The 11,236-nt window shown below is 31.5% G+C and overlaps 3 protein-coding genes across 3 annotated transcripts; 1 reads left to right on the forward strand and 2 right to left on the reverse strand.

Annotated features, from left to right (window-relative positions):
• The first annotated feature begins 1,204 nt into the window (after positions 1–1,204).
• LOC107363486 (uncharacterized) lies at positions 1,205–10,161 on the forward strand. Its single transcript, XM_015930717.3, has 3 exons — positions 1,205–2,087; positions 9,110–9,247; positions 9,331–10,161. The coding sequence occupies exons 1-3, from the start codon at positions 2,027–2,029 to the stop codon at positions 9,564–9,566; spliced, it is 435 nt and encodes a 144-aa protein (XP_015786203.1). The 5' UTR covers positions 1,205–2,026; the 3' UTR covers positions 9,567–10,161.
• Positions 4,009–5,358, reverse strand: LOC107363479 (uncharacterized UDP-glucosyltransferase YjiC-like). Its single transcript, NM_001323130.1, is given in 2 exon segments — positions 4,009–5,266; positions 5,330–5,358. Coding segments are annotated over 2 exon segments (1,287 nt in total).
• Positions 5,799–8,318, reverse strand: LOC107363477 (organic cation transporter protein). The gene is made up of 5 exons (XM_015930708.3): positions 7,768–8,318; positions 7,613–7,705; positions 7,256–7,514; positions 6,337–7,190; positions 5,799–6,144 (listed from the first exon to the last, which is right to left on the reverse strand). Exons 1-5 carry the CDS (start codon positions 7,981–7,983, stop codon positions 5,989–5,991), a joined length of 1,578 nt encoding a protein of 525 aa, XP_015786194.1. The 5' UTR covers positions 7,984–8,318; the 3' UTR covers positions 5,799–5,988.
• Positions 10,162–11,236: the final 1,075 nt, after the last annotated feature.

An 11,236-nucleotide genomic window follows, 5' to 3' on the forward strand; every position in this document is an offset into this window, starting at 1 on the left:
CTGTATGAAATTTTTAATCTTTAGGTCAAAATAAACTTCGAAGGATGTTCTTTCGAATGATTTAATGCACTGAAAAATCTTGTGTGATTCATGAGTGGTTCTTTCTCTTAAAAATTTCAATTGAAAGACAATAGGAAATAAAACTGAAAAAATACCTTCATCACTTAAAATTTCAATATTAAGGTAATTCGCATGTCAGGACTGAACATCTGATGATCCTTGTTAAAACAAACTATCGAATGAACTATAGAAAGAATAAGTTAAAAGCTTTTAAAAGTGGGCAAAGTACACTGAAACATCTAGCAGAATAACCTGTTTGGTTGGAATAGAAACCCATCTCAAAAGTTCGTGCTTTTTCACTGAATTTACAGAATAACCCAACAATTAGTTTTATCACAATTTAAAAGAGGTTATTTCAATATTGTCAACAAAATGTGAATTTACTAGACAATTACAAAAATATTTAGTCTGTCAGTTTGAGTCCAAAACAGCTAAATTCATTTCTTCAAAAACACAATCAAGGGTTAACTCACAATCAGAAGCATTGCATTAAAGCAACAATTTATACCCAAAAACATCATTCAATACCTTTAACCTGTAAAGCCTAAGATTTTAGTAAAAATGTAAATTTTGATGAATTAATGAACAGAATTAATATTTCTACTATTAATTTACTGATTGTTTGAATACTGTGTTTATATCTTCAAGCATTGTTAATCTATAGTAGACATTAGTTTTGTTAATTTCAGTATTTAATCCCAACTAACTGGCTATTACCGTTGATAAATCCTCCAGACTTTTAGTCAATCCAAGGTACGCAGACAGGTTTGGAGTATTTCATTGTAATTGTGAAAACATTATTCAATTATGAGTTTGCATCTTGCAAGATTCACCATCAAATCTTCCTCTGGCGAATGAAATTCAGTAAGTAATAGAAGCAGATACTTGCCATTACCCATAACCTAACTTTTTACTTTTTTCACCTTATCCATGAAGAAAATGAAACAAAAGGAAAAAAGTGAAACAAAAAGGGTTGCACCTGAAGAAGAGAGGAAAAAAAAGATCTTAGTACAAAATAAAATTATAATAGCAATGCGATGTTGGTGAAGACTGAAAACAGTTGAGGGAACGGGAAAAAAAGTATTACACAGAATACAGAATAAACATGCTCACAGGTTTTTCATGGTGATGATGATGATTATTCTTTTATCCTTGTCTCCTCCTATTTCTTCCAGTTTATCCTCATCTTGGAGTACGTTTTGTCTTTTCCTTACAGTGTTACCTGCCCAGTTTGATAAGCCAGTGGGGAGAAAGATGAAAATGATGGGTAACAACTTATAATCTGGTGTTGATTTAGTTTTTAGTTTAGGTCAACATGATCTGTTCACTTTGTTGTTGAGATCAACCTAACAGTACATAATATAAAGATTGTCCCTGTACATTGTTGCTCGTCTTTTCCCTCTAACCGATTGCTTTTGTTTTTTTTATGTTAACCCATTCCACCAACTTTACATTCAATGTCTCCATTAATCTTAATGTGATATCCAACCATTTCCATTAATTGTCACTCTTACAATACGAATCTGATCATCAGTTATCACCAACCATTTGAAGGTTCATCCATTTGGTTCACACCATTGCTTAACACCAATCTTGTTACCTTATTCATTTTTCTTCCTTCATTCCTTTTCTCTGCATTCTCATCATCTAATATTTGTTCCTTTCCTTGGCTTTTTTTTCTGCTTCTTTTTATTCACACTCTTGGTTTTTCATTTTCACCATCTCCATCTTTACTCTCTTCATTACCATAACCACAATCAACAATATAACCATCGACACAAGTTAAATTCATTTTAATTTGTTCACCCATTTAAACAATTGTTAAGACTTCAATATCTTTCTGTTACATCTATGTATCCAGTGAATTGTAATCATCTTACCAATCGTTCATCTCCTCTCGTCGCATTTGGCTCTACTTTTGTCTTCACCTTACAAGTCTCCAGTTAACATTTCTTGTTACAGAGAAATGGTTTCGTTTATTAGAAAAGATTTCAACCTTACATTCCTGGTAACATGCTTTCTAACAGGTAAGAAATACATTGTTACATAACCTTTCCTTTTTCATTATTCATGGTAACTCATTGACATCTCTATTTCAATCATCCCAGCTTGTTATAACAGTCAATCATCCCATTCAATTTGAATAATTATAATTTGTAATGTGCTCATATTCACTCCAAATTCAAATATGATGAAACCACTATTATGAGGTGTTAGGTTAACCAGCATTGGGTTAACATGTATCTGATCAAATCTCAACAAAAACTATTATTGATTTTGTTGGAACCATTGTCTTTCCATTTGTCATATAAGTTGGTATCTGATTGGTGTCTTGCTTAGGAGTAAAATTTTTGTTTCAGTAAAAATCTAATCTCACTGACAATTTCAATCAACTCCAAGTTTCATTACATATCAAATCAAAACGGCTGATTCAGAGCTCAAATCAAGCTGTAAATTTGCTTGTAGATCTGAGCGTTTGTAGTTAGTATGTTTTGTATTTGATGATTACCAAAAGCAAGAAAAGTTGGAACCATAAATAGATTGAAATTAAATTATGGTTGTATTTTATTTAAATTTTTTGTTTCAAGTTTAAGTTGAAACAACTAAACCGAATTACCTTTAACAGAGAACACTTTTTACCAAATTTCATTAATAAATCATGATTATCTTTAGTGGTAAGTTAAATATTGTAAGCATTTCTTTCGCTGTATCATCAGCAAACCTTATCCAAGATAGTAACAGAAGCAATCAGTTGAAGAGCTTTACCTTTAACTTTCAACTGTTACCAGATTCATCTTCATCTTGTGAGTTTCTTTATACTTTTTCCTCATCTTCTTCTTCTTCCCTTGTCATCATTGTATGCATCTTATCCACCATTTCATCCCAAGTTCATTCCGAATTCTGAATGCCTTTCCTTTCCTCCATGTTACCAGAATAAGAAACATTATCATCCAACAGCAAACAAAAAGAAACGTAAATGATAAATTCAAATATGAAAATAAAAATAGTGATAAAACTGAATGATTTACATTGATTTACAGCAAAATATAATAAAAAAATAACATTAAGATCTAACAATAATGCATGTTTAATTTATGTTTCATGTTAAAATAAATATATATCTGGTCATTTCTGCTATAAACAGGAGAAAGCTCAAGAGCCCAGAATTTATTGATTTTATTTTAATTTTCTAATATGAATAAACAGTGAACATTATTTACATAGACAAGTTTATGAATAAAAATTAATTTTAAAAATATAATGTAATTTATATTTATAACTTGCTTCAAACACCAAAAAGGAAGATTGAAGGTAATGGTTCAAGTTATACTTTTAAACAAATCAATCAAATTGAATGAATTCAGGGAACATAATTAAGGTGTAAAACATAAAATTCATAGATTCAAAGTTGATAAATCAAATTTTCTTGCAAAATTTGATTCAGTAAAAGTTAATAACAAGCAACTGTTCACAATCTTACAAGGTGAATCAAGTCCATACTTTGTACAATCGTTGGATACTGCTAGATAAATAATGGTGCTAAATCCGCAGTTTCACAAATTCATGTGTTTCATGAAAATCAAATCCAATTTAATACCTTTGTTCATTGACATGAAGATATACAGATTCCTTAATCAAAGATTGTTTCCAAATTAAATCTGTAATCAAAGTGCTTTCCCTTGATAACTTTATTAATATCATAAATTGTCATTTTCAATTCAGAAACTTAATGAGAATACTTACCAGTAGATTACACCACTTAATGATCTTCCAGTTGTTGACAGTTTTTGGGATTTGTTTTTAATGCATCTTAATGATTCTAAGAATTGTGACAATTTATAATTAGGTTTTGATTATTATCGTATTATTTATTAATGTATTAATTCTGATTGATGTGAAATTTACTTTATTTTTAAAGTTACAGTTAAATTGAACGAAAATAGAATGTTAAACCTTTACATGAGTTGAGATAAGTTGGTTGATTTTTGTGTTCAAGCCTTCAATGCTTTTAGAGTTACAAATTTTTTCCCCAGTTTCATTTACTTTCTTTGTTATCTGTTCATCATTTAAAAGTTGATCTATTGTACTTAAAAATTGGTCTTGATTAATTTGGTATGGATTTAGACAACGACCTATCCCTGTATCTTCAACTCTACGTCCATTGTCATGTTGATCTCCAGACAAGGGTAAAACAATACAAGGTTTGCCAAAATAAAGTGTCTCGATGAAAGTGTTATTACCTCCATGATGAATGACCAAATCAACTTTGGGTAAAATTGCCATCTGGTTAACATATTTATTTCCAACCATATTACCTGCCAGTTGAAATTTGTCATGAAATGGACCTTTTGAAATGATAAATTGGTGCTCTGATTGACCCATAATTGAGATGAGACGTTTCATCAGTTCAATGTCTGAAGATCCCATTGAGCCTAATGTAAAAAATACTTTTTTCCCTGGTTTATCAAAGAAAGACTCATCGAAACCAAATGATTCTTGTTTCACTTTACGAACAAGATGATCCAATCTAAACCATTTCTCAGGAGGTGAACCCAGCTCGGAATAATCAAGATCCGATGGATATACGTATACATTAAGATATGCAGATGAGCTGATGAAATCATAGGGATCTGGTTCAATATTTTTAGACAGCAACCATTCGTCGAATTCACTTTTAAGGTCTTTCATTATTTCCGTCATAAACACCTTCAATTCCTTGAAAATGGAAATATCAGTGTTGAGAGCGAGACCGAACCCACTCGGTGGTACATTATCACCTTCATAGATTCCCAAAGGATTACAAGAGTAAAGACGAGCCCAGGGTCGGCCTGATTTAATCACTGAAGGGATGGTCACATAAAAATCCATGATAATTAAGTCAGGCTGTGTTTTTTCAAATATTTCTGGTAACTGAGGATCAATCAGTTTTACGAAATTAATAAAGGCTCTGAAAGATGGTACCATTAATTCAATTTGTTGATCCTTTAGTGGAGCACTAAAAGTATGGGCCAAATCGTTCATGAATTTTCCCCATTTGTAAAGCATATCTTGATCCTCAGGAATTGTTGGATCATTCAAAATTTCAACTTTAAATTGATGCTCCTCAACAGGTTTACGCCATTGTTTGACGACTGCAAATGTACAGTCATGACCGAAGTCTCGAAGCATATTTGCCAAGCCAATACAAGCGTTGACATGACCATAACTTGAAAATGAAAAAGATCAAATTAAAATTAAGAATTTATAAAGTCATTTGATTGATACTCACGCATCCATTGGCAAGAAAACTATTTTCATTATGATTAATATTGATGATTAATATCAGTTTTGATGACAAAACAAAATTGAACTAAAATGAATTCGTCAATTAACTGTTGACCAGAAATTAAGAGTCTGAATCTCTGATGGTTTGAAGCAAACAGTTGATCTGAAAATAAAATTGCTCTCTGATGATTGGAATTAGCTAGATTTAGATAATTCATATCAATTTTTTTACTCAAACCACAATCAATACTTGAAGTCTTGACAGACGAAATGTTAATGATATTCATTTCTGTTAATGAGGTTGTTGGTTATTATATTAAGACTTTATCTTTATTAATCCTAGTTTTATGACATTGGAACGATTATAATGCATTAAATAACCATAAATTGTTGACTATCTTGATTAAAAATACATGTGAGTTTGACGAATCTATTATAATATTGCAACGAAGAAATGTTATTAGTTTCACAAATAAAGTGAGAGTAATCTTTATTTTTGAGTTGAGTCTTGAAAATACAATGTTTAGGTTAGTCATTATAAATTATGTTTTTGGTAAAATTATCAATAACAATATACAAACTTGAATCTCTTGTTGCTAAATTTTCAAAAAAAAATCTTAATGTTTTAAAGCAGTAATTAATTCATTTTAATTCTAGAACTGTTCATGGTTTGTTAATTGCATGTATTTCAACCATTCCTTCAATTGTATCAGGAATCTCTTTGCCTTTTGTTTCGGGTAATAATGTTGCTGCTAATGCTCCAACGATTCCCATTGCAGCAAATATACCAAAAGTTAATTTCAGACTTGTAGCGGCAGTCTTTAAGTAATCAAATTAAATGAAAAGAAAGATAAAATTAATTAAATTGAATTAAATGATGGATCATATTGAGCTCATGAGAGAAGCGAATCAACCTTACTTGAATCGCTACCAGGAAAAGGCCTGGTTTAACATATTTAAAGAAGACAATTAGAATCAATTTTACAAAAATTAAAATTAACCTAAACTCACCAATTGAGCTAAGAATGGAACTGAAATGGAGGCAATTCTTGATACCATGGAGCAAGTTCCAACACCAAGGTGACGAATGTTGGTTGGAAATATTTCTGATGTGTAAACATAAACTAAACTGTAGATGGCTGTTGAGAAAAATTTACCCGAGGCAATCAAAATCATCCGAGGAATAATATATTGATGAGATTCAACGAATGCAATTGAGGCACAAAGCAAAACAGAGGTCATCAAGAAAAACGTGATTAACATTGATCGACGGCGGAAGGAATCAATTTTCCAGGTCATGAATAGATTGGCTAGAACACTTGCTGTTAAGATGATTGCATTGTTGATGAAAACATTACCAGAAAGATCAAGTGTACTATAGATTAATCCCCATCCAATGAATGTCCGAAGAAACCAGATAACATACAATGCAAAGCAAAATCGAGAGATTCGTGGTTGACGAATCAAATAAAATAATCCTCTAAATGTAGTTGGCCTTTCTCCAGAATATAGATGACCCCGCAATTTGTCAAGTTTAAGGTCAAACAGTTCCTTTTGTTCGTCGTCTTTGTTAGCAGTTTCAGTGTCACTCTCAGCACCTTTAGATTTCCTCTTTTTGGCATACAAGCGCAACGTTTCCTCAGCTCTGTCAATTTGTCCAACCACAAGTTGCCATCGAGCTGATTCAGGTAATATTGTTACAATTCCAATGCATAGTAATTGGAAAATCATTGATCCCATGTAAATGTATTTAAACTTGGGTACATGATAGGTGACAAACATCATGACATATTCCCCGAGAAACCAAACCCATTCATAACAGATAAGGATTCGACCTCTAAGGTTGGGTCCCACACTTTCCATGACTATTGGTATGATAAAAATAGATGAGTATATAATGTGGATGGTTAAATTTTTAGAAGAAACTCACGCAAAATAACTGAGGCCAAATAACGTCCATAGCCACCAATACCATGGAAAACTCGGATTGCTATGAAAACGTAAACATTTGGTGATAAAATAAGACCGAGACTACAGACAATCTCCAGTAAAATGCAAAACAAAATGGCCAGTTTGCGTCCATGCCTGTCCGAGATGTAACCAACAATCAGACCTGAGACTAGGTAGCCAAACTGGTAAGACGAGAGGACAACTGATCGAAGCCAGTAACGCTCACAAACCAAATCCCACTAGAATAAAAATTACCATCAAAAGGCCAGATGATACTAAATCTCATATGAATGTGTATCACAGGAACTGAAAAAATTGAATTTATCATTTCACTCACCTCTTTGGTTATTGTTGTCCTGGTCACATTGTGATACCAAGATGCACAAGAATCCAATTCATCAAATGTACATTGATCTGCTTCAATTGAAGTCTACAAAATTTGGGTTATAAAGTAAAAACTAGAGCAGAATCTATGAAGACACATTAACTTACCTCTGAATCATCCGATTCAACACAGACGATATCACTTTTAATGGCATAAAAAAATAAACTTGCATTGTTATATGGAGCTACACAATAAATAATTCCCAAAAATAGGAAAAGTCGCTTCTGAAGTGGACCCCAGGAACCAATTATATCTGAAATATGTTCAACACGCTCATGGCTCAAGCTTTTACTGTATTTAGGTTTTGTCTCTGGTTTCGCCATCGTTCCTTGCAAGAAGATATTGAAGCGAGGGAAATTTAGATTCAACAGAAATGATTGACTTTTTTTACATTTCAACTTTATTAGATCAATTCTGTAAATTGTTTATTGTCAATATGTTTCTGGTTGACTAAAAGAGGTTGAAAGAGAGTTAAAAAAATGTTTGTCAATTGGTGTAATTGAAGTTGATTTGATTGAGATGAATGATCAAATAAGCCTTGGACAATTCAAGAAATGCTTATACTTTCAAATGGTAAATTGATCGTTACTCCCTTCTTGTTGTAATGTACATTTTATTTAATCAACGGAATATCTTTCAAATCAATTTAGCAACCCAGTTTTTAATCTGAACGGTATTGAGCTTGATGATGAACATAAATAACCATGAAAAACTTGAAACGAGTCTCAGGTTAGTTAAAGACTGACATCATCACAAACTTATGATAAATTTTTTGTTGCCTTTGTTAAGCAACGAAAGCTGTGTATCAACACTTGATTTTTATGATAAAATTGCGATCTTTTAATTGCTGTAATTTTCAACATTTTGAAACTTGAAATTAATTTTATTTTATGAAATTCAACTGAAAATAGCTTTCAGATTCATAATCTGTATTTTTTGTACCTTAAAACTTCATTTCTAAAAAATTTTACGAATGAATCTTTCAATCATTAAGACTGATTTTTTCAGATTGAAATCTGAAATTCGTGAGAAATAATCAAGTTTACAGGAAAAAAGCTTAATAAACACAGAAAATGATTTCTCCTGTGATCAATTAATCACGGATTATATTTTTGTGCATAACAAGAGAGCTTGATTCATTATATTAGTACTCTTTGGATTAAAGATTAATGATTATTATCTTCAAATTGAGTTGATTTATGGAATAAACGACACAAAATTCTGAGTTTTATCTTTCATTTTATTTTGTAACAACAATATTTAAAATTAACTGTAATTTCAATGCAACCCCCTTGATGAGACCAGTTTTGTTGAACAGATGAAAATCATATGTTTACAAGGCATAATGTATCTTTAATGGATATGAGTTACCATTTCTTGTTTATCAATTTAATGTTTATAAATCTTATTATTTGACTAATTGTTCTTAATTATTTGTTTGTTTTTCAGTGATCGTTGGAAAGGTGATTGGGTTAAAATGTTACATATGTGATAGCTACAGCTCGGAGCCATGTCCTGATGTAGATCTGATAGAGTGTCCAAATAACCAAGCTTATGATAGGTGTTTAGTGAGGATGCTTAAAACAGGTAATTATCAGAGTTATGCTAATTTGTTATCGATTTTTACTATTTTTATCTCTATTCTTTTGTCTATTTTATTATATCTATAGCTAACCAGCCACGAAAAGTGATCAGAGAATGTGCTCTTGGACCATGTAATTTCCGTGAACCCGCTTTCGACAACATTTTTAAACTTCGTCAACAATGTGATATGTCAAAAGACTCTTACGATTGTGTTTATTGCTGCAAGGATGATGGCTGTAATAAAGATTCTGGTTCATCATTGGTACCAACATCTATAATCATTATTGGTTTACTCGTCATGACACAATTAGTTTATCATTGATGGCTCTGTTTTGCTCCAATAATGTCTATTTATTGATCTCTAGTCGTTACCATTCATCAGCCAGATGAACATCATTTTTACCAGCAACATTTTTTGTCGACCATCACATTCATCAATCATTAAAATTACATTATCACAATTCTTAACCATAATGAACCACTGCTATCAAATTTGAGGTCACCAATGTGTAAAATTTTTGAACCAAGTCCATGACCAACTGTTTAGGATCTCATCATATTTATTCATCATTTTCTGTTATTCCATTATAAATATAATTATCTTAACAACAACATGGTTATTCATCTTCATCTTTGTTCTTCCTTTTTGATTAACTTTCCATGTTTTCAATATCATCACACAAATTTTAACAACATTATTCACTTTAATTCACTTCCAACTTAAAATTGTTAGCAAAACGAAATCAAATGCCAATTTCATCTTCACATTAAAGTCGATAAATTATTGTTAAAAATTATCCTTGATCTTGGAATGCCATATTTGTCAGGTTATTGGCTTGTAAATAACCATTCCAAAAAGCATTTCTTAATTGTTTTGATCTCATTTTAAACTAATAAAATATTGAATTACCCGATAACTTTCCTCAAATTTAAAAAGCTCACCAAAGCTCATAAACAAAAAAAACATCTTCATTTACTCAAACAGTTTGAACAGCTAAACTCACTACAACTCTCACGAGCTAAAATGTATAGTCAAAACCTGAGACTTTCGGATTTCAAGAGTTTCGATTCATGGAATCATAAAAAAAATTCAATGAAATCAATCAATCAAACAAATTTTCTAATGTGAATTTCAAAAACCATTTTTATTCAATCACTGTTGTTGTCCCATTGACTCCAACTGAGCCACAACCAAGAAAGTTTACTAGTTTCGGTGTTTATTGAAATTGTCAACTAGAATACTGAACTAAATCAGAATCAAATCTAAACTATTCATTTATAAATAAGGTTTTAACTCTTTCAGGCCTTTACTGATCTGACATTTATTTTAATAATTTTTGCAGTTGATCAAGTTTATCAACAATAATAGCCAACAAGTAATGACTGGTTACCGTAACCATACTTGGTTACTTTCCCTCCTCTAACCAGTTGCCAGTAACTACGAAGTCTACGAAGTCGATGTATTATAGTTAACCAGATAATCTGGAAACTTTGAAACTTTTTCTTTATCTTTTTCTTTAACCATTTTCTTAGTGACTCGTTTATGGTTTTAAATTATCTTAATTAAAAAATTTTCCTTTCTTTCAATGCCCTAATAGAGTCATCTCAATGATTTAACAATCGATCTTGATAGTCATCAATAGTACCTCGCCGTGGTTGATCCGTCATTATGGTTACTAGCCTCAGTTTTGAATATGATCTTCGGTCATTTTGGCCACAAATCGATCGTGTTCACAACTTTCATGGTTATCTACGTTCATCCTCATCAGCACCTTACTCTCATAATACCATTAAAGATGATAATGGTTTAAATAATCCAACCAGCGGAAACACCAGTGGTGGTTACCTTAGCAAACAGAGTCAAATAATGGTTTATTACCTTATGGACGTGAAAAAAATAGATTTTACAATAATTTAACTCAATCATCATCTTCACACTCTGCAGCCAACTCAGCATACTCATATCTTCACAGCTACTCTTCAGATCACATT

This window comes from Tetranychus urticae, chromosome 2, assembly GCF_039701765.1.
Source record: "Tetranychus urticae isolate SD_2017Ah chromosome 2, NJAU_TeUrti_SD_1.0, whole genome shotgun sequence".
NCBI classification, from domain to species: domain Eukaryota; kingdom Metazoa; phylum Arthropoda; class Arachnida; order Trombidiformes; family Tetranychidae; genus Tetranychus; species Tetranychus urticae.

Excerpts from the sequence above, each read along its gene's own strand:
- LOC107363477 (XM_015930708.3), bottom strand. The coding sequence starts at position 7,983 with ATGGCGAAACCAGAGACAAAACCTAAATACAGTAAAAGCTTGAGCCAT. Across the intron at positions 7,706-7,767 it reads TTGAATCGGATGATTCAGAG|ACTTCAATTGAAGCAGATCA; the intron begins GTAAGTTAATGT and ends CAAATTTTGTAG. Across the intron at positions 7,191-7,255 it reads TTTGGCCTCAGTTATTTTGC|TCATGGAAAGTGTGGGACCC; the intron begins GTGAGTTTCTTC and ends TCATACCAATAG.
- LOC107363486 (XM_015930717.3), top strand. The coding sequence starts at position 2,027 with ATGGTTTCGTTTATTAGAAAAGATTTCAACCTTACATTCCTGGTAACA. Across the intron at positions 2,088-9,109 it reads GGTAACATGCTTTCTAACAG|TGATCGTTGGAAAGGTGATT; the intron begins GTAAGAAATACA and ends TTTGTTTTTCAG. Across the intron at positions 9,248-9,330 it reads AGTGAGGATGCTTAAAACAG|CTAACCAGCCACGAAAAGTG; the intron begins GTAATTATCAGA and ends TTATATCTATAG.